At 30.7% G+C, this 22,248-nt stretch overlaps 4 protein-coding genes across 8 annotated transcripts; all 4 read left to right on the plus strand.

The window, feature by feature from the left end:
• The first annotated feature begins 2,268 nt into the window (after positions 1–2,268).
• LOC103858657 (aspartic proteinase A3) lies at positions 2,269–5,770 on the plus strand. Its single transcript, XM_009136053.3, has 13 exons — positions 2,269–2,463; positions 3,152–3,516; positions 3,603–3,663; positions 3,763–3,857; positions 3,950–4,062; positions 4,155–4,363; positions 4,437–4,501; positions 4,573–4,686; positions 4,778–4,830; positions 4,917–5,064; positions 5,149–5,268; positions 5,367–5,455; positions 5,550–5,770. The coding sequence occupies exons 2-13, from the start codon at positions 3,157–3,159 to the stop codon at positions 5,632–5,634; spliced, it is 1,512 nt and encodes a 503-aa protein (XP_009134301.1). The 5' UTR covers positions 2,269–2,463; positions 3,152–3,156; the 3' UTR covers positions 5,635–5,770.
• A 240-nt stretch (positions 5,771–6,010) lies between these two features.
• Positions 6,011–9,115, plus strand: LOC103858658 (probable F-box protein At4g22030). Its single transcript, XM_009136054.3, has one exon. It carries the CDS (start codon positions 6,740–6,742, stop codon positions 7,931–7,933), a length of 1,194 nt encoding a protein of 397 aa, XP_009134302.2. The 5' UTR covers positions 6,011–6,739; the 3' UTR covers positions 7,934–9,115.
• Positions 9,116–10,537: 1,422 nt separating this feature from the next.
• LOC103858659 (putative cysteine-rich receptor-like protein kinase 39) lies at positions 10,538–14,763 on the plus strand. 4 transcript variants are annotated; one of them, XM_009136058.3, is made up of 8 exons: positions 10,549–11,811; positions 11,923–12,277; positions 12,915–13,037; positions 13,119–13,252; positions 13,335–13,542; positions 13,624–13,861; positions 13,942–14,080; positions 14,160–14,763. In XM_009136058.3, the coding sequence occupies exons 1-8, from the start codon at positions 11,452–11,454 to the stop codon at positions 14,439–14,441; spliced, it is 1,839 nt and encodes a 612-aa protein (XP_009134306.1). In that variant the 5' UTR covers positions 10,549–11,451; the 3' UTR covers positions 14,442–14,763. The 4 variants fall into 4 exon arrangements, 3 of the variants coding, with proteins under 3 accessions (XP_009134305.1, XP_009134306.1, XP_009134304.1); XR_004455916.1 differs by having other exon boundaries at positions 10,538–12,277; positions 13,928–14,080; positions 14,160–14,396; XM_009136057.3 differs by having other exon boundaries at positions 10,546–12,277; positions 12,999–13,037.
• A 1,122-nt stretch (positions 14,764–15,885) lies between these two features.
• LOC103858661 (cysteine-rich receptor-like protein kinase 40) lies at positions 15,886–21,960 on the plus strand. 2 transcript variants are annotated; one of them, XM_033286149.1, is made up of 7 exons: positions 15,886–19,908; positions 19,974–20,096; positions 20,172–20,293; positions 20,383–20,590; positions 20,925–21,162; positions 21,243–21,381; positions 21,462–21,960. In XM_033286149.1, exons 1-7 carry the CDS (start codon positions 19,083–19,085, stop codon positions 21,741–21,743), a joined length of 1,938 nt encoding a protein of 645 aa, XP_033142040.1. In that variant the 5' UTR covers positions 15,886–19,082; the 3' UTR covers positions 21,744–21,960. The 2 variants fall into 2 exon arrangements, with proteins under 2 accessions (XP_033142040.1, XP_009134308.2); XM_009136060.3 differs by having other exon boundaries at positions 15,893–19,908; positions 20,160–20,293.
• Positions 21,961–22,248: the final 288 nt, after the last annotated feature.

Here is a 22,248-nt window from a genome sequence, read left to right on the forward strand (position 1 = left end):
TTAGGTCCCACGCAGCGTCAACAACGTGAATGCGGGTTGCTTGTGCCAAAAATCAAAGCAACCTTTAAAAAGAAAAAATCAAAGCAACCTTATATTTTCCATTTGCAGCAAACACCAATCAAACAACCAATCTATCTATCTATTTATTTATTTTTTCCAAAAACAAACTGTTTTTAACCTTTTAACATTGCTCTTTTGAAAATTCAATAGCTTAATACATATATACAATACTTTTGAATAATTCATTCTATGTTGTATGTATAGTGGCGTGCCTAGAATGCATGAAGTTCTAATCTATATTATTAAAATGGAATAATTCATTCTATGTTGTATGTATAGTGGCGTGCCTAGCATGCATGAAGTTCTAATCTATATTATTAATATGGAAGTACTTTTCGATACTAACCATTCCTTCATCTTTATAATTACAAATTATACCACGACTTAATAATTATTATTTAATTAATTATAAATCATTAATTTTGTTAGATTATTCTTTAACTAAACTTACCATTGTTCTCTAACTGGAATATTTACCAATCAGTTATTACAAATCATTTATTACTTAAATAACTATAAATCATTTATTTTTATATTATTCTCTAACCAAACTTACCATTATTCTCTAATCAATTTTTTACAGACAAATTTATTTAAAAGGTGACATACAAACTTTTAAATATTATATATTTATGTATATTATTATTATATTTCAAATACAAAATATAAATTATAATATTTAATTAAAACATATAAAGTTATTTTTCAAATATTTTTAAATAATTTGATGATTAATATTATTTACACATGTATATTTTAATTATAAAAATACAATAAATAAAATTTAATTTAATATTTCCCTCAAAATAAACATAGAAAATTGATTTGACTAATAAAAACTTAGAGATAAATATCTATTTATTAAAAAAGTGAATTTTATTTGCCATTAAACATTTTATTTGGGAAAGATAAATTTATTAATACCCATAAACATACTAATTGGTGTTTTATTTTATAAATAAATACATCAAAATGGTTAATGTAATTAAAATTAGTAATTAACGAATAGGTTATATAACATATTATTTTTATTGGTTTATCATCTAACCATAATATGAGCAACCAACAAATTACCGATAGTTAAAAACCGTAGATCTATCATAATTTTTATATACTACAAATAAAAAAATAAACACTCTTATAGATGCATATCTGTGAAACCATACAACCATTACATTTTCATGCTGTGAAAATTTTCATATGTTTATTTCAATTAAATTGAACACTCATACAGATGCACAGATCAAGCTCAAGTATTAAAACTATACGAACTATATGAACTACATGATATAATATTTATAAACTAATGTGTTATGATATTAACATCAGAAATATATTTTAATAGCCGGAAAAGTGTGCCTGATTAAAAATTTGACATCACCCACTGAAACAACATCACCCACTGAAACATACTTTGAAAAACGAATGATAAAACATATCTAAATGATATAAAAACTAACACATAAATCAAGTATTCAAAATGTAATATTATACAAAAAAAAATCATGTGATGACATGGTAAAACATCATTGAAAGTTGTCGAGTTGCAATTTTAATATACTCTTATGGTTATCCGAATTATTTTGATGGTGTATAAGATATTATTTTAGGAATGTTGTCATATTGTTCATATATTTAATACATTACTTTTGTCTAGATGTAATAATACTATGTGGTTGAATATTATTTGTGTATAGTTAACATGTCATTTCAAAATTTAACCTGTAATCTTGAAATTCTTAGCATTTTTAATTATATTACTATGATTTTCACTTATTTCTAAATTTCCTCTAAATTAAGTTATCATACGATGTTATGAAAAATACATATATTAAAAGTTTAATTGAGTAAAAGATAGATTAAAGGATATATAACAAAGTTCTTCCCTGCACACTTAAAACGTAACGACCTTGTAAAAGATCCTTAACAAACATATTACCTAGATGATAACAAATATTATTTGAATAATCAATTTTTTATACAGAATTGCTCTTAAAAAGGTTTATGCAACAATATATGAATTTTTACATAATTGAAGAAAACATTTAGTACAAGGGTGCACATATTAAAGTGAAAATGCACCTTATTGAAAACAGATTCTGCTGATCTGTCTTGGCCCACCCAACGCAAACATGGTTCCATAAACGTGACGCTTACTTATGAATGTAAAACACAATTAAAGTGTAATTCATTCCTTCATAACCTTCCATTTGCAAGCAACAAGTAGATTTGGTTATCAATTAATTGAAAGTACTAGATTCATGTTTCTCTAGTTTTCTTCAACGTTTCTCTTTTAAATCATTTACGTATAAATATATATCCATGCACCATTCCTTTTTGACACTAGATTTTTCTTCTTTCTGATCCTCTTAAGGTTTCAGAATCTGTACTGCCATTTTCTCGGTGAGTGATTTTTCACTTCTTCAGGGTCAAAATTATTCAATTCAGTTTTTTTTGCCCTCAGATTCTTAATTTATAACCAGTTGAAGGTTTGATTGAATTTATAACCATTTGAAGGTTTGATTTGGGGATCATATGTTGACTTAATCTTAACCTTTTTAACCAATTACTTCACATACTTTTGATTTTAGATTTCGGTCGGCTTGAAATTTGAGAGGTACCTTAATCAACAACAGTACACTTGGCTTGTATTTAGTCTTGAGTAGGATTTTGTGAAAGGGAAGTAATAATATAACACTAAAAATTCTAGTTGTCCTAAAGTTGGTAAATCAGAAACTTATGAAAGTCTGCTTGACCTTGGTGTGTAGTAACATTTTTCTTCTTCTTTGAAACCTGTGCGTATAACAATATGGTGGAGACGTTTCAGTTTATTAACTACTTCAATACCTTTAAGGTTTTCTGTTTCCACCTTATTTTTGTAATATGTTAGCAGTCCAAGGATCTTTGTGTTCTGTTCCAGTAATTCACCAATCTTGAATCGGATTAGTAGATGGTTTTAAGGTGTACAAGGGTGTTTGAATAAGACTCAGGACTAATTTGTAGGAAGGAGGCTTTTCATGTTGCATATGTGTTTTCTTTCATCTTTAAAACAAGTTTTATGTGGCTGTTCTTTAACTTTAATTTATGATAGGTAAAATGGGAACCCGATTTCAATCCTTCATGCTCCTGTTCTTGCTTTCTTGTTTAATCTTTATATCGGCGACCTCATCCGAGCAAAAAGGTGATGGAACCCTTAGAATTGGATTGAAGAAAAGGAAACTAAACCGGGCCAACAGGCTAGCTTCTCAGCTTTTTTTGAAAAACCGAGGGTCTTGGTCTTCCAAAGGTTTTTTTCACCTGAACGATGGCAATTCGGATGCTGTTCCCCTGAAAAATTATTTGGATGCTCAATATTACGGTGACATTACCATTGGTACTCCACCTCAGAAGTTTACTGCCATCTTTGATACTGGAAGCTCCAATCTCTGGATGCCATCTTCTAAATGCTACCTATCGGTACAAATTAGCGGTTAACTTGTTCTTAGGAATGTATACTAAATGTTATATATCATATTATCTTCTTCATCTCCATTTTTTCCCAGGTTGCTTGTTATTTTCATTCGAAGTACACGGCTAGCGAGTCATCAACATACAAAAAGAACGGTTTGTTATCTGATTCTTTATCTGTTGTACTATAATGTTCATTTTTAATTTTTCCAGTTTTCATATAGTTTTTTACACTAAATCATTTGACGTTTACAGGAAAACCTGCGTCAATCCGCTATGGGACAGGTGCTATATCTGGTTACTTCAGCAATGATGATGTTAAAATTGGTGATCTTGTTATCAAGGATCAGGTTATAAACCCTATTCATCCAGTTTAATATATCAATTTCTTGAGAGTTCTACTTTTTGCCATATCTTATTACTAAATCTATATCAACCACAGGAGTTCATAGAGGCTACTAATGAGCCTGGTATTACATTCTTGGTAGCCAAGTTTGATGGAATCCTAGGGTTGGGATTCAAAGAGATAGCTGTTGGAAATTCAACACCGGTTTGGTATGAAAATATTTTTTTATTACTCTTTTGATATTTCATCTGATATACATAATTTTTTGGTACCATATATATTCTGATTGTGACATATATAGGTATAACATGGTAGAAAAAGGTCTGGTTAAGGAACAGATTTTTTCGTTTTGGCTTAACCGCAACCCGCAAGATCAAGAAGGTGGTGAGATTGTCTTTGGCGGAGTCGATCCTAAGCACTTCAAAGGAGAGCATACTTATGTTCCCGTGACACGTAAAGGTTACTGGCAATTTGACATGGGTGATCTCCACATTGCTGGCAAACCAACAGGTAAGTAGTAAGCATACTTATGTTCCCGTGACACATATACAATATGAAATATCTGCATGTCTATGTTATTCAGGATACTGTTCTAATGGTTGTTCTGCCATTGCTGATTCTGGAACTTCTCTACTCACCGGTCCAACGGTGAGAAAGATGTAGATTGTTGCACTATTTAGAACTTGAAACATGCTAAATAGTTTCTATTTGTTGTCTAGAGTGTCATCACAATGATCAATCATGCGATTGGAGCAGTAGGAGTCGCAAGCAAAGAGTGCAAAACCGTCATAGGTCAATATGGAAAAACCATGTTGAACTCCCTTTTATCTCAGGTTGAAGTTACAACTCATACCAACACATTCACACTTATTTATAAACAACACAATCTTGAAATCAATACTCTAAATCTTTTTTGAGTTACAGGCGGATCCTAGGAAGGTATGCTCACAGATAGGACTCTGCGGTTTCAATGAGAGGTCAGTGCATTACATAATCCTTGTAGAAAGAACATCTCTGGTTCATTAGTTAGCAAACTTAAAACTGATTCATGTTTTGCCTGCAGAATGGGGATTAAGTCAGTTCTAGACGATGGAACATCAGATCTTATAAACGAAGCGATGTGCAGCGTTTGTGAAATGGCAACCGTGTGGATGCAGAGTGAATTGAATCAGAATGAAACACAAGAACGTATACTCTCTTATGCTGCTGAGGTGAGTTTAATCTTGAGAGTCTTGAAGCCATTTTCTGGACATAAAACATGTTAAAAATGTAATATCCTTGAAACTTTTCTTTAGCTATGTGACCATATACCAAGTCCGAACCAACAATCAGCAGTGAACTGCGAGAAGGTTTCGTCGATGCCTATAGTCACATTCACCATTGGTGGCAAACCCTTTGATCTCTCACCTCAAGATGTAACTACTCTCATTCCATTACTCTCTTTAGATTTCAGCTTACTAATATCATGACAAGGAGTTTAAACTAAAGTCTTTTCCATTTTTTCACCGAGCAGTATATATTCAAGATTGGGGATGGAGTTCAGTCTCAGTGCACCAGTGGTTTCACTGCCATGGACATCCCTCCACCTCGTGGACCTCTCTGGTAATCTTCATTGGCAAAATCTAATCTACTATTACAAAGAAAAAAAACTCAAATGGGTTTACTCTAAGGTTTTGTAATTACGCAAACAATGCAGGATCTTGGGTGATATATTCATGGGACCATACCATACTGTGTTCGATTATGGGAAAGCAAGAGTTGGATTCGCCAAATCTGCTTAAAGAAAGATCAAAACCCTTTGTTAATATGATGTTTGTGAATGTGTTTAAATCTTAAATGGTTGTAATAACTTAAAAGCATTGCTATCCTAGAATGGTGTATCATCTTAAATACATATTCTTAAGCTTTTACCTTTTATATTTACCGTCTAAACTTGTGATTAGAGCTAGTCCGAGGAGTAAATTCTGTATTTCCCTAATCACTTAGCTTTTGCCAAAGCCAGTGTCATTGACCTGGCTCGAAGGGCCAAAAAAAGTTCTCATGAAACAGAAAGGAAGAAGAAAAGGTTCGGATTGTGCAAGATGACCCGGAAGGCCTGTTTAATAATCAGATTTTATGTGGTAATGCCCTCCGTTTGAAAAGAACCATTTTTCACCTGAATCTATTGTATTCTAGAGAGTTTCTGCTAAACAATATCACTAACACCGGACAATACTTCACAAGTAATGGCCTGGAAATTACAGACATATTAACACCAAACTCATAGCAAATACATATAGCTTACATAGAAAGAAAGTCAACGAGCTAAATACATAACAAGAACCCAAAAACCTAAATTCATAAAAAAGAAAAAAAAAAGTCAACGAGCTAATGAAATCACAAGGATTCTCATATATAATCGGATTACCAAACTGGTTCTGGTTCAAAATTAATAGACTTTTAATCGAAAACAACATCATCGTCTCTCAGTCGATCAAACTAGACCCTAATGTCAAAGAAATGAAACTACTCTGCCAAACTACATCTCAACCAATCCGGTTAACTTCGGTTTAAGAGTTTTAAAGACTCGTTCTACAAGGATGGCGGGTAAAATAGGGAGGCTTCCGGTTTAGACCAAACAAACCGCCACAGGAGAAACTATCAGCGCCTTGGTCTTTGGTCAAAATTCAATTCTCATTCCCTCTTTGGTCAATTCAATTCCCTCTTATTTTTAAAATGTTTTTCTGCCTATCAACAAAACCCTATATATACAAACCTAGCATCATATCTCTACCATCCTCATCTTCTTCATTACAAAACTAAAGCGAGATACAAAGAAACGTAACCAAACCATTCAAGAACCGGTTTCCAACTGAGCGAAAGAACAAAACATTCTTGTATACATCAATGGCTTCATTACAGGTTTCAAGATTAGTTCTTTCCTCGTCTTCTTCAAGCTCAATACCTAAAGCTGCAGTCTCCATCCCCAAGTTACCTAAATTCAACGTCATGGTTCCAAAAATACCGATAAAGAAGCAGACTTTTTGGGTTAAAGAAGAGAGCTTTGGGTTAGAAAGTCTTCCTCTTCCGTTGAAACAGAGGAGAGACTCTGATCCAATCCAAAGGGCACGCCTCGTCGCGGTTCTTGAAGAAGTCATGGACAGGATTGAGATGCACAAGAACATCGGAGACCAGCGCAACAACTGGAACTCTCTACTGCTCAGTTCCGTCAACATGATCACTCTCACCGCCGCTTTGATGGCAGGAATAGCTTCCGTTAACGTTCACGGCGGAGATTCTATAACAGCTGTGAAGATAGCTTCAACTGTGTTGTTAACTTCTGCAAGTATAGGTGCCTTGATGAGCAAGATTCAACCGTCTCAGCTCGCTGAAGAACAGAGGAACGCGGCGAGGTTGTTCAAGAAGCTGAGAACCGAACTCGAAAGTTTTCTGAGAGAAAACGAGGAGATCAACGAAGAAGATGTGAAGGAAGCGATACAGAGAGTGTTGGCTCTAGACAAAGCTTACCCTCTTCCTCTAATCGGAACAATGCTCGAGAAGTTTCCGGAAGAGTTTAAACCGGCGAGTTGGTGGCCTGAAAACAAACAGAGAACCGGTTTAGCTAAAGGGTGGAGTCAAGAGCTTGAGATGGAGATGAGAGAGGTAGCTCGTGTGGTTAAGAGCAGAGACGCAGAAGAGTATGAGAAATTAGGTAACGTGATGCTGAAGCTTAACCGGTTCTTGGCTATTTTTGGACCGGTTTTAACCGGAATTTCTGCAGTGAGCTCTGTTTTTATCGGTCAAGATTCCGGTTTAGCTGGAATTGTGGCGATGACTTGTGCTTCTTTGGCTGCGGTTGCTAACACTTTAGAGCATGGTGGTCAAGTGGGGATGGTGTTTGAGATGTACAGAAACTCAGGCGGGTTCTTCTCTCTGTTAGAAGAAACGGTAAAGTCCACGGAGAAGAGAGAAAATGGACAAGTGTTTGAGACAAAAGTTGCGTTGAAGCTAGGGAGAAGCTTGTCGGAACTGAGAGATCTTGCGAAGAGATCAAATCTCTCGCAGGTTAAGGCTAATGAATTTGCAAGCAAACTTTTCTAGTTTTTTTAACAGAGATAATTAACATTGTTATGTATAGATGAATTCATTCATTCTTTGATTTATTTGTATCAACAAAATTTATTATACTTTTGCAAAGAGCTATGTTTTAATAGAAACTTCAACGAGAACTTGAGCTATAAGTTAAGTATTTGGAGGCGGGTGACGAGATGAAATCATCAAATTGATTCCAAACCGAAGCAGCAGAACAGGAATCTAATATAAACAAAATTTTCTTAATATTATCACCAAAAAAAAATGAGAATTTAATCCATTACAAATTCATAATTTTCCATTAAAATACACATGAAAAAATTAATTTAATAAATTAAGAATAACTTTTTACCTAAACCAAATCATAGACAACTGACATAAATAGGTAATATACTGGACCCCCAAAAAAATTGTGTTCAAAATATTGTCATATGTCCAAATTATACATAAATTATATAAGACTAAAATTTAATTAATTAATTAGTTTTTGTTAATTTTACTAAATAATAAAAAAAATATAAAATTTTACATTTTCTATAAATTTATTTTTATAAAAACAGTATTTAGTTTTTTCAAAAAAAATTATACACATGGCATTCTCGTCAGCAAAATTAGCTGACGTAACATCCACGCAAGCAAAAGTGGATGATATGGCAGCTGATGTGGCGACTGAAGTATGATTTCGCCAAAAAATTATAAGTCGGATATGTTTTGGCAAGACCATATAAGTTCAGATATGTTTTGGCACGGCCATATAAATTGGGTATGAATTGAACATATCGCGATATGTTGGGTATGAAATGAGCGTTTTCTCGTTCACTATATAATACTATTCTATTTCTTCTTTGCAAATAGAACCGTTTATGTGATTACAAAATACAAGAAAACTCAAATGTAGAGAGAGAATTTTTTTTAATATGTATTATTTATAAAAATAATGTAGAATGAAATAAAATATTCTTGTTAATAACAATTTATATATTCTAAAAGAAATTTATATCCATTTAAAAAATTAAAAGACAGTGTATGTAAAAAACTTTATGTTTTAGTCAGATATTATTAATTGACTAAGTTCTATTGGTAAAGAAAATATAGGTCAAAATAAAATGAGAGAAGAAGAGAAGAAAAAATCGAAAATAAATCAAAGACAAGATTAATTAGGGGTAGATATAGTAATCTTATATATTAAAACAGAAGTCATAACCTTGATTCATGTGTGATTCTTTTGAAAATGGACCTAATGGACCTATTCATAGAAATTCATATTAAATTTTAATTCAGACTAATAATAAATAAAATTTTTAAAATATTTTAATCATAATATCTTTTGATATCTTTTCATTTTAAATATAAATATATTTATTTTAAAATCTAACAAATCTGTTTAAAAAGATTTTTACAAGATCTATATTTTCAAAATTATATTTAAATATTTTTACTAATTTCGAAATTAGTTTAAAATATTATTATACATTAATATATTCAGTTATATAAAATGGAAAATAAAAAATCTATAATATTTTATTTATTATATAATCATAATCAATCATATTAAAATATAATTATTATATTGAGCTAAATATAATAAAATTTTATTAAATTTATATATTTATATATTTTATTTTCGTAATTATAAAATATTTATGTTCAAAAATAAAATCTAATATATTAGTAAGATGGGTTAACATTATCAAACTATATAATACTTGTATAAAGATTAACATGTATTTCTTTAAAGTTAATAATATAAAATCTTTGTAACTACTTTAATCATAATATATTTTCATTTTAAATATAATATATATTCATATATTATATTTTAAAAATTCTAATAAAGCTGTGTAAAAATATTTACACAATAATTTAATGTATTTTAAGTTATCGTTTAGAAATGAAAATAAATAAATTATATCCTATTTTATCTACTTTTATAGCCATAATCATGGTAAAATATAATTATTTTACTAAAATAAATATGATAAAATTATATTCAATTGATAAATTTATAAATTTTATTTTCATAAATATAAACTATTTATTTAAAATATACAATAATAAATTATCTAAAATGAATAAGCATAAAAATATTGGTAAAAAGAAATCCATTTTTGAAATACGGGTCAGAATTTAGCATAAATTAAATATAAAATATTTTTTAATATATTTTGTCATGAATATATTAATTTTCTTAATAACTAAATGCAAATACAATAAGATAAATATATAATAAGAAGTGACAAATACATAAGACTTAAATAATTAATTAATTATAATATGTAAATTATAAAATTATTGAAATAGTTAAATAAATATTTAAGTATATGATTAACATTAAAAATATATACCACTTATATTCTAAAACAATAATTTATGTATAGAAAAGTGAAAACAAACACCCGTGCGGTTGCACGGGTCAAAATCTAGTATTACTTAAAAATACACTGTATATTATAACCATGTGGTTGATATGTTGAACTATAATTTTTATGGTTGTACATTGCAATTTTCTTATTTATAAATTGATTGCTTTTTGATCAATATATTACATAATATGTTTTATTTTAGTGAAATTTCAACGTTATATGTTGTTTATGGGAAAAGTGTAGAGCATAGGGTTTATGTTTCACAAATAAGGATTTAAGACTTATGGTTTATGTACAAGAATTTAATTATAGTATATAATATATAGTATGGTGAACAAAAAAAAATATATAATATATAGTATTATTTATTTTTCAGGGGGTAAAGTTGAGTATCTGCTGTAAGCCTTAGGGAGTACATTAATTTCGATTCAAACAATTAAGTAGAGATGTTTTCTGAAGAGTAGAGATGTTTTCGTGGTTTAAAAAGTTCACTCTAAATGCTCTATTTGGTAGAGTTTGAGTATTTCTACTATGATATTTTAATAATTTTGGGCTATTCATAAACATTTTTATTAGTAAACAAATCACACCTCCTAAATATATATACAACCAAAATCATTATTAGAATTACTTTTTGCAGAAAATTAAAGCATGAACGTTTTCTTTACGGTGGATAAAGAAAAGATCGAGAAAGACTACCACACAAATCCAGCAATTTGCAATTGACATAAAAAAAGTTGACCAAAACGTAGAATTAAATTCCAACATATCAGAATAGTACTTTTCAAAGACAAAAACACATTAGAATAATACGCATCCGTTTTGAATACGTCAAACAGTGAATAAAATACATAACATAATTTTTTAATATTTAGTTAAGCCTTCCGTCAATTTGCACATTAAGACAAAGACAGACTATATTTAAAACAAAAATATCAGATAGTAAGTTTCGATTGTTTCGATTTTTTATATACATGAAACACTAGAAGTTTTGGTGTCCATATAATACATATCCATTCTGTTTTAATAAAAACACTTTCTTTCATCTTTGAAAATCAAACAATACACGTTTTCTCATCCCTACCATGGAATAAAGAAAGATCCCTATATAAATATAAGAAAGTTCTAATAAAAACATTTGCTGTTTTACACATAAATTAAGACATGGGGAGTTTCCCTGCTTTGATGATCATCCTCGCTTCGTCTCTTCTCACTGTCCTCGAAGTTGTTAATGGTGCCAAATGTTACGGAAGCTCCAACAGCAACAGCAGCTACTCTCGGAATCGCGACAATCTCTTCTCTACTCTTGCTAATAATGTTGTCACTAACGGCGGAGTCTACAACTCTTCTCTCGGCCAATATCCTAACAAGGTTTACGTTCTTGGCCTCTGCGCAAGAGGCTACGAGCCAAAACCTTGTATCAGCTGTGTTGAAAAATTAACTCTGGAAACACAAACGGGTTGTGGAAGCATCATGAAGTCGTTCATATGGGACAGTGACGATGGAGACCGCGTTTCTTGTCTTGTACGTTCCTCAAACCACTCTTTTGGGAACCTCGAGCTTGATCCTCCTGTAATAGGGCCAAGTCCAAATCATTTCGCTCAATCTGTAAACATGACCCTTTTCATGCAACAGTGGGAATACACGGTTAATAAGACCCTCGAGGCTGCCACAAAAGCTGATACTTCCTCGATGCACAAGTACTATAGTGCTGTACACGCCCAGCTCACAGAGTTTTCAGATGTTTACATGATGATGCAATGCACACCCGACATAACTTCTCAAGATTGCAAACAATGTTTAGAAGATAGTGTGAAATACTTTAGAGAACAGTTTCGCGGAAAAACAGGGGGCATGGCTAGTTTTCCGAGCTGTTTATTCAGATGGGATCTATATTCTTTCTATGGTGCTTTTGGTCATGTTACAAGAGTTCCTGCACTTCCTCTACTTCAGGCTCCGAAAAAGGGAAGCTCTGTACCAGAAAAGAAAGGTAAAGCAAATGAGTTTGAGCTTTGTCAAAGTTTTGTAAGTAAAGTAAGAATTCTATAGATTAAAAATTTGAAAACATTTCGTCAAAAAAAAATTCTATAAATTAATAATGTTAGAATTATGCTGTTTTGTTAATTTATATAGTTATTAATGTACGATTTTTTTTTAGATTTATATATTTTCAAATATATTTTTATGAAAAATTGATTTTACAGTATACTATATTGATTAAATTTTACATAAACAAATTTCAAATTGTTTTATTCAATTATTTGGTGTATAAAATATGTATTTATATTTATATGCATTTAATAACATAAAAATATTTTAAAATGTTCTAAAAATTTAAAGTTGACTCCACTATGAATATAAACAAACTTCACAATGTTTTGTTAATAATTATATAAATATTATACACATTAATTATTAGTTTGTGTAAATATTGGGATCATATATTTATAAAAATATTTTTTTATATTTTATTATCTTATCTAATTATCGAATTGTGTCATATTTTATTCTAATCTAAGAATTGGAGAAAATTTTAATTTTTAATTTTTTATTAATTCGAAAATACTAATTTATAGAATTTCTAATGATATAGAGGATCTATAAGACTAAAGGGTTGAAATTTTCAGGAAGAAACATGCATAGGGGAATTATCACGGTAATTGTGGTTTTTACTTTCATTAATCTTTTGATATCTATTGGTTTCTACAAAGCAAAAGACCGGAGGAGAAAATTAAATAACGGAATAAATGGTAAGTGCACCTTTATTTCTTGCTTCAGTCAACCTTATATTGTAGAGAGTACTGAGACTTAATTATTTCTTTTCGTTTTAGGTTGCACTTTAGAATACTCAGATTCGGATGGCCATTTTATGTTAAGGTTTGATCTTAGTATGATCATATTGGCAACGGCTGACTTTTCGCCTGAAAATAAGCTTGGCCAAGGTGGATTTGGTACGGTTTATAAGGTATTGATAACAACTTTTCTAATAATACTAGTGAGGGATCTTGGTCTTGGATGAGTAACAAATCTTGAGACACTAATTTCAGGGGATATTGCTAAACGGGAAAGAGATAGCTGTGAAGAGATTAACCAGAGGTTCAGAAGGAGGTGTGGAGTTTAAGAATGAGGTTTCACTCTTGACAAGACTCCAGCATAAGAATCTGGTTAAGCTTCTTGGTTTCTGTAATGAAGGAGATGAGGAGATTCTTGTCTACGAGTTTGTCCCTAACTCAAGTCTTGACCGCTTTATCTTCGGTAAGACTTTGAAAGACAGCTGCACTTTTGATAGTTTTTAGAAACTCTTAGCAATAAAAATGTTTAAAAAAAAATCTGTAGATGAAGAGAAGCGTCAGCTTCTTACATGGGAAGTGAGGTTTAAAATTATAGAAGGAATTGCTCGAGGTCTTGTTTATCTCCATGAAGATTCTCAGCTGAAGATTATTCACCGAGACTTGAAGGCAAGCAACATCCTTTTAGATGCAGAGATGAACCCTAAGGTTGCAGATTTTGGGACAGCGAGACTGTTTGACACCGATGAGACTCGAGCTGAAACTCAACGAATAGCTGGAACCCGGTAAAAGCATATCAATCAATTTTGAAGACTAATAAATACGCTCACCATCAATTAACGTTATTATAGTTGCATATATGCAGTGGATATATGGCTCCTGAATACCTGAATCATGGGCAAATCTCAGCTAAATGTGATGTATATAGCTTCGGTGTGGTGCTTCTAGAGATGATAAGTGGTCGAAGAAATAATAGCTTTGTGGGAGAAGGAATTGTAGCTTTTGTAAGTTTCTTCTCATATTAGTCTTCTTGGTCCTTCCTCTGGTATCCTAAAATAAGAATATATATTTTCTTTGGTTCAGTCATGGAAGAGATGGGTTGAAGGAAAGCCTGAGATCATAATTGATCCTTTATTGGTAAAGAAACCGAGTAGCGAGATCATTAAGCTGATCCAGACTGGTCTGTTGTGTGCTCAACAAAACCCAACAAAGAGACCAACCATGAGCACTGTAATAGTTTGGCTTGGCAGTGAGACCATCACCATTCCTTTACCTAAGGCTCCTGCTTTCACAGCGAGTCGTTCCCAATCTGAAGATGGTACTACGTCAATGAGCAATGTCTTGACGGAGTTGAGTTGTCGTTGAGTTGCAAATTGTTAATTTATATGTCTTTTTTAACGTAGTACCTGAAGTTCTAATTGTATTGAACTGAGAAAGAGTAGCAAAAGTATAAATAGATACAATCCTAAGTTCTAGAAACCTCTACAGAGAAAAGATTGCAATGGCAGAAGCTGAAAAGGGATTTTTAGTCGTTGTTTTGCAACAATGCAGTGGTTGATCATGATCAGCCGGCTTCGTGAAGTTTCACGTATCAACAAGTACTAACATGTGGATCATTTTTTTCTTCTTATCGTTATGTTTCGTAGAATCCAACTCATGAGATAATCAATGTAAGAAAATATATATACATTGATCATGTTCCCAACTCAATGTCCTAGAATCCAACTCATGAGATTATTACTCCACGACACACGGGATCGACCAATCCATAACATGGGATAATGTCGATCTCGTGTTCAAGTCCGCCGAGAGACACCATGAGGCCAATCCAACTCTCTCAGTGATAGCTCAAAGTTTTAACCTTTTAATTACCTTACTAGGTTAAGACCCGCGTCTTGCGCGGGATAAATATTATATATATATAAATTATTTTATATATTATATGTTTATAACATATTATGAAATAATAAATATATATTAAATAATTAAAAAATCATTATCTACTACTTATATAATTAAATTGGTGCGAACATATAAATAAATTTTATAAATAAAAAAATATTTATATTTGATATGATACATAATTAAATTTAAATGATAGTAACATATATATGGTAAATTTTAATATTAATATTTATTAGATGATGCTTTTTGCTCATATTTTTTTTTATCATTTGTATCTGTTATACCAAAAAGTCTAAATTAGTGATAACAAAATTTTCACTATGGGATTAATGGTTTAAGTAATTTATAATATTTTAAAAAATTAAGTTGTCAATATTTTTTCAAATTTTTTATCAAAAAAATGTTCAAAAAAAATTTCAAAATTAAGATATTTATATATTTTTATATGGCATATAGTTTAATTTAAAATGATACATATATTTATATATCTTTTATTTTTGATATTTATTAAATGAGACTTTCAACTTATATTATTTTTTAATTATTTTTATCATGTCATAACAAAAATTTTAAATCATAGATCACAAAATTTGAATGTGAAACTTTTAACAGTTTTAGTAATTTATACTCGCTTTCAAAAATTCAAAATATAATATATAAATAATTTTTTAAATTTTTATTATATAGTTACTATGATTGTTTAATTTATTTTAATAGCTTAAAATTAAACAAATATAATTATAATACACACTTATTTTTATCAAATCTTTATTATTCAAAATCATTAATTGTCATATATACTTTAGCCACATTAGGCAATTCCGTAATCTTATTTAAAGAAATAACGAAGCACATTTAATAATGTATTTATTGTGGTTTAATAAAAAACTTATTATATATTTAGATGAACCAACCTATTTATCTAAGGATTCTAAGAATCATTCTATTGATGACATGTGGCTACAAAAAAATGTTGCAATGCTTCTCAAATAATATATAGGGGATAAGTTCACATCAATAAAAGTAATATAAAATAAATCAAATACACTTAGACCAATGTTATACAACAACTCTTTGAAAATAAAATTAAGCTAAGGCGAAAGGGGAAAGTTTGTTTTCTTATATAGTAAATACAGTGTAAAACTTATGAATAATGAGCTTCATGCATTAAGGAAATCACGGAAAATCAGATTATGAATATAGAAAATTTATCATTAAATCAATTAAGCACTATTCTAGAACTTCAAAATTTAAAACAGAAATATTTCATTATAAAAATATTTTAATTTAAAAATTTAGTAAAAAATAATTAATTTAACAAATAAACATATTTTAAAATTTGGAGAGATAAAAAAAATATGTAGCTTATATATGATTCTTTATATATATATACATATATAATAGGAGAAGATATCCCGTTTTTTTTATCGTGATTTGCTATATTTTTAATGGACATTGGATGTTTGTATTGATTTAATAATGCAAAGAATAATGCATAAAGTAAAGAATTTAGTGTATGATTAGGGAACATATAAGTCTATACAAACAAAATTTGGGCATTTTTTAATATGTTATTCTATTTGATTATTATAAATCAAGAATGTTTTGTCACAAATGTAACAAGAATACATTATTTTTCATTAAAAACTGATGATAAAATAAATTATGTATAAAAAATTTAATGATTATATCAATAATTTTGAAAAAAGCACATGAATAACAGTATTATAAAATTATAAAACAAATAACAACAGTTTCAAACGACATATTTAATAAACTTTTTATAAAAACTAAATTTTGACCCGTATAAAAAAAAATACCGACATATGCTTGTGTGTCAAACTTTAAATGGGTTACCGTTTATTACCCTAATAATAAAACTCAAAAAATTTCTATTTTTGTAAAGACCATTTTTAATTTGTATATATTTGAATTAAATTACATATAAACTTATGTTTTAAAATTTACCTTCAAATCTAACATAATAAAAACATATATCAATGCTTTCTTTTAATATTCAGTAGTTTATTTATCATATGTATAACTAATAACAAATGTTTAAATGTTAACATAAATGAATATATATAATTATCATATGTGTAACTAAATTTACTAGATAATTAATCAATTATTTAATTACTTTCAATTTTAAATAGAAAGACATAAGAATATTCAATTAATAATCTATTAGTTAAATACAAAATATTCTTAAAATATGTTATTTCATGCATATGTTAATTCGTCAAATATCAAACGCAAATACAATAAAATAAATATATAATAAAAAGCAGAAAATACTATGAAAGTTTTAAACAACTAATTAAGTTACAACTTGTAAACTATAAAATTATTGTGTTTGAAGGATTCATATAAACAATTCAATTTACGGTTAATGTTTTTTTTTGTTTCACCTTAGGGTTATCCTGTAAATGGACAAGCGAAACACCAGCGGAATTGGGATGTCCATATCAACCGAATGTTGACACAAAGCAACACAGAACGATCAAACCGGAAATACGTTCACTGCCTATCGAGAACCGAGAAGCAGTTGACTGAGGCTTGTAAGCCACTTTCCGGTGTCAACAAAAAGAGGAAATCAAACTAAACAAGGTGACACTTTCGGAATGGACCGCCACCGACTTCCGAAAGATTTAGAGAGAGACAAAGCATAAGAAATCCGCTGTAATGATAGACGACAAACAGCCGACATGAAAGCTGTTTTTTTTACCGCCATGTATACCATAACCCAAGATATGCTTCCGATGTAAAAAATATGTATGATTTATTCTAATATTATTATTTGGTTAAATTATGTTGGTAAAGAAAATATACATCAAATTAAATAGGAAGGAAAAAGAAGAAATGAGAAAAAAAACTGATTAAAAATGAATCAATTTTGAAATTGTTTAGGGAAACATAGATAATATAGTACATAAAAATATATTGCATACCCTAACCATATAGTTCATATGTTCAATTATAATTTTTTTATGGTTATACATAATATGTTCAATTATATTTTTTTATGGTTATACATTCTAATTTCCCAACATAGTAAACGTTATCCATAATGCACGTAAATGAACCTATACCTCCTAAATAAAATATCCATTCAAATTCATTTCAATAATTATTTTTAACAGAAAAACTAATAACATGAACGTTTTGTTTACGGTGGATAGAGAAAAAAAAAAGAACATGACCGTCTTCTTTACGGTGAATACAGAAAAAAGAACATGAACGTTTTCTTTACGGTGGAAAGAATACCACACAAAATCCAGCAATTTGGTAATTGACATACCAGAAGAACTTGACCAAAACGTACGCACCTGTTTTAAAAACGTCATCAAACTGTGAATAAAATACAGAACACAAATTTTAATATTTTTTAAGCGATTGTATCTTACACATTTAGACAAAAAAACTATTTAAAAAAAATATCAGATATTATTTGGCATCACGAACAAATTTCAGTTTATGGTGTCCATATAAGATATATCCGTTTTGTTTAATAATCAACACATTCTTTCCCTATCAGTAAGGGTAAATCTCCAAAATATCACATTTTGTGGTAAAATAGTATTTTAGGGAAAAAAATCTCTAAAATGGTATTTACTAATGATGGATTAAATTTTCGAGGAAAGCTTTTTTTTAATTTATTTTCACAAAAATAGTTTTCGAAGAGAAAAATGACGGAAATAAGTTTTATTAAAGCATAAAAACATATATTATGGTTTAGGGTGTAGAGTTAAACGGTAGGTTTTGAGGATAAAATTTCAAATTTTAAAAAAGAATATTAAAATTTTTTAAAAAAAAATTCTATTGGTCATTTTTCTCCTTGAAAACTATTTTCGTGACAAAAACTGGTTCTCTAAGAGAATTGCCCATGATAAAATGATTAAGTACTTCAAACATTAAATTTTATTCTAACCTCGATTCCTAAATATTTAATTCTAAAATCTAATTACTAAATTCTAAACCAATTGTTTTTAACTCTTAGTAGTTATCTCAGTAAAGAAAGAGCTCTATAAATGTAACAATGTTAGTACTCGAAGAAGTACAAGAAAATAAAACACTTGCTATCTTACATTAAAAAAAGATATGGGCAAATTCTCAGCTTTGATTGCTTCTTCTCTTCTTTTTGTCCTTCAAACCCTCGAAGTTGTTAATGGCGCCGAGTGTTTTGGAAGCTTAGTTGGCAACAGCAGCTACTCCCAGAATAGAATAAATCTCTTCTCAACTCTTTCTAATAAAGTCCTCACTAACGGCGGAGTCTACAACGCTTCACTCGGCCAATATCCCAACAAGGTTTACGTTCTTGGCCTCTGCGCAAGAGGCTTCAAGCCAAACGCTTGTTCCAATTGTGTGGAAAAATTGGCACAGGAAACACAAAAGGATTGTTCAAACATCATGGACTCGTTCGTTTGGGGCAGTGACGAAGAAGAGCTTGTTTCTTGTCTCGTACGTTCCTCAAACCGCTCTTTTGGGAACGTCCAGACTAGTCCTCCTAAAATAGGGCCAAGTCCAGATCATATCGGGCCATTGATAAACATGACCCTTTTCATGCTACAATGGGAATACACGGTTAATAAGACCCTCGAGGCTGCCACAAAAGCTAATGCTTCCTCGGCACAGAAGTACTATAGTGCCTCATACGCCGAGTTCACAGCGTTTCCGAATGTTTACATGCTGATGCAGTGCACACCCGACATAACTTCTCAAGGCTGCAAGCAATGTTTGGAAGCTTGTTTGAAATACTTTAGAGAACAGTTTCTGGGAAAAACAGGGGGCATGGCTACTTTTCCAAGCTGTTTTTTCAGATGGGATCTATATACTTTCCATGGTGCTTTTCTGAATGTTACAAGAGTTCCGGCACTTCCTCGACCTCCGCCTCAGGAAAACGGGAGCTCTATACCAGATAAGAAAGGTAAGACATATGTTGTAAATATAATAAAGAGGATTCGCAGACTAACAAGGGTTTAAAATTTCCAGGAAGAAGCATGCTATGGGTAATCATCACGATAATTGGGGTTCTTACTTTTATTAACGTTTTGGTATTTCTTGGTTTCTACAAAGTCAATGCTTGGAGGAGAAAATTTAACAACGGAAAAAATGGTAAGTCCACCTTGTTTATTGCTTCAGTCGACCTTTCTGATGACTTATTTTTGTTCGTTTTAGTTGGTGGTGCAGAATACGCTGATTCAGATGGTCAATTTATGTTACGGTATGATCTTGGTATGATCTTATCAGCAACCGCTAACTTTTCGCCTGAAAATAAGCTTGGGCAAGGTGGATTTGGTACCGTCTATAAGGTAGTAATACCATTTTTTTCTAGTTATATTATTGATATCTTGCTTGGTCTTGGATGAGTAACAAATCTTGAGAACGTATCGGGTTTCAGGGGAAACTACTTAACGGGAAAGAGATAGCCGTAAAGAGATTATCCAGAGGTTCAGAAGGAGGTATAGAGTTTAAGAATGAGGTTTCACTCTTGACAAGACTCCAGCATAAGAATCTAGTTAAGCTTCTTGGTTTCTGTAACGAAGGAGATGAAGAGATTCTTGTCTACGAGTTTGTACCCCACTCAAGCCTTGACCGATTTATCTTCGGTAAGATTTGGAAAGACCAGATTTATATGAAACATTCTAATAGAGATTTATCGTTTACAAGAGCCAAAATTTTTAAAAAACTTTATATATTAATTTATAATTTATATAATCTTTAATATAAAATACAGCAAAACTATAAATTTTGGAAAATACTTATCTAATAGTAAAATAGTAAATTATTTATAAAAAGAAAAAATGATATATTATAAAACTGTAATATATTTTTAAAACAAAATATATTTATTTATTGGATTGTAGACAAGGTTTTGGATAGGACAGTTTCGTTTAGTTTCTAAAAATAAAAGCAATAATAATGTTTCTTTCAAATCTGCAGATGAGCAGAAGCGTTCGCTTCTTACATGGGAAGTGAGGTTTAAAATTATAGAAGGAATTGCTCGAGGTCTTGTTTATCTCCATGAAGATTCTCAGCTGAAGATTATTCACCGAGACTTGAAGGCAAGCAACATCCTTTTAGATGCAGAAATGAACCCTAAGGTTGCAGATTTTGGGACAGCGAGGTTGTTTGACACCGATGAGACTCGAGCTGAAACAAAACGAATAGCTGGAACTCGGTAAAAGCATATCAATCAATTTTGAAGACAAATAAATACGCACACCAACAATTAACGTTATTATAATTGTATATATGCAGTGGATATATGGCTCCGGAATACCTGAATCATGGGCAAATCTCAGCTAAATCTGATGTATATAGCTTCGGTGTGGTGCTTCTAGAAATGATAAGTGGTCAAAGAAATAATAGCTTTGAAGGAGAAGGAATTGCAGCTTTTGTAAGTTTCTTCACATATCAGTCGTCACGTATCTTCAATCTAATGTAGAAAGTAAGAATATAACTTTTCTTTTGGTTCAGGCATGGAAGAGGTGGTCTGAAGGAAAGCCTGAGGTTATAATTGATCCTTTATTGGTAGAAAATCCAAGTGTCCAGATCATTAAGTTGATCCAGACTGGTTTGTTGTGTGTTCAAGAGGATGCAACAAAGAGACCAACCATGAGCTCTGTAATGGTTTGGCTTGGCAGTGAGACCATCACTATTCCATCACCTAAGGCTCCTGCTTTCACAGACAGTTATTCTCAATCTGAAGATGGTACAATGTCCATGAGCATTGTCTTCTCGGAGTTGAGTTCTCGTTGAGTTATAATTTGTTAATCCATATGTTCTTTTAAGGTGTAACAATTATTCTACTTGATTTGAATTAAAAAGAGAGACTATAAAGTATATGAATAAATACATAATCCTAAGTTCTAGAACCTCTACAGAGAATATATGATAGTATTACTTATACAGATTTAATTTTCAATTTCTTGTTGTAATCGCCATGAATCTTAATATGGCCCTTCAAGATCGGTAATTGAAGACTTGTGCTGTAGATCAATCATGGTACGCAATACGCCAACACGCATGGTATTGGAATATTGCCGCTGGATTGGAAACTTTGCAATCCTGGTCTAGAGAGACCTCTCTCCAACAGGGGCACGCTTATTATTGACCATTATTTGAAAATTGGGGTATTTTTTTGGCTTAAATACAAATTTAAGTTTTTTTGGCTTAAATTCGAAAGTTCAGGATTTGTTTGGCCATTTTCTCGAAATTTAAGTTAGACATAAGTGTTTAATGGAGTTTGAACAAACTAATTTTA

The sequence above is a fragment of the Brassica rapa genome, chromosome A03 (genome assembly GCF_000309985.2).
Source record: "Brassica rapa cultivar Chiifu-401-42 chromosome A03, CAAS_Brap_v3.01, whole genome shotgun sequence".
In the NCBI taxonomy this organism is placed as follows: domain Eukaryota; kingdom Viridiplantae; phylum Streptophyta; class Magnoliopsida; order Brassicales; family Brassicaceae; genus Brassica; species Brassica rapa.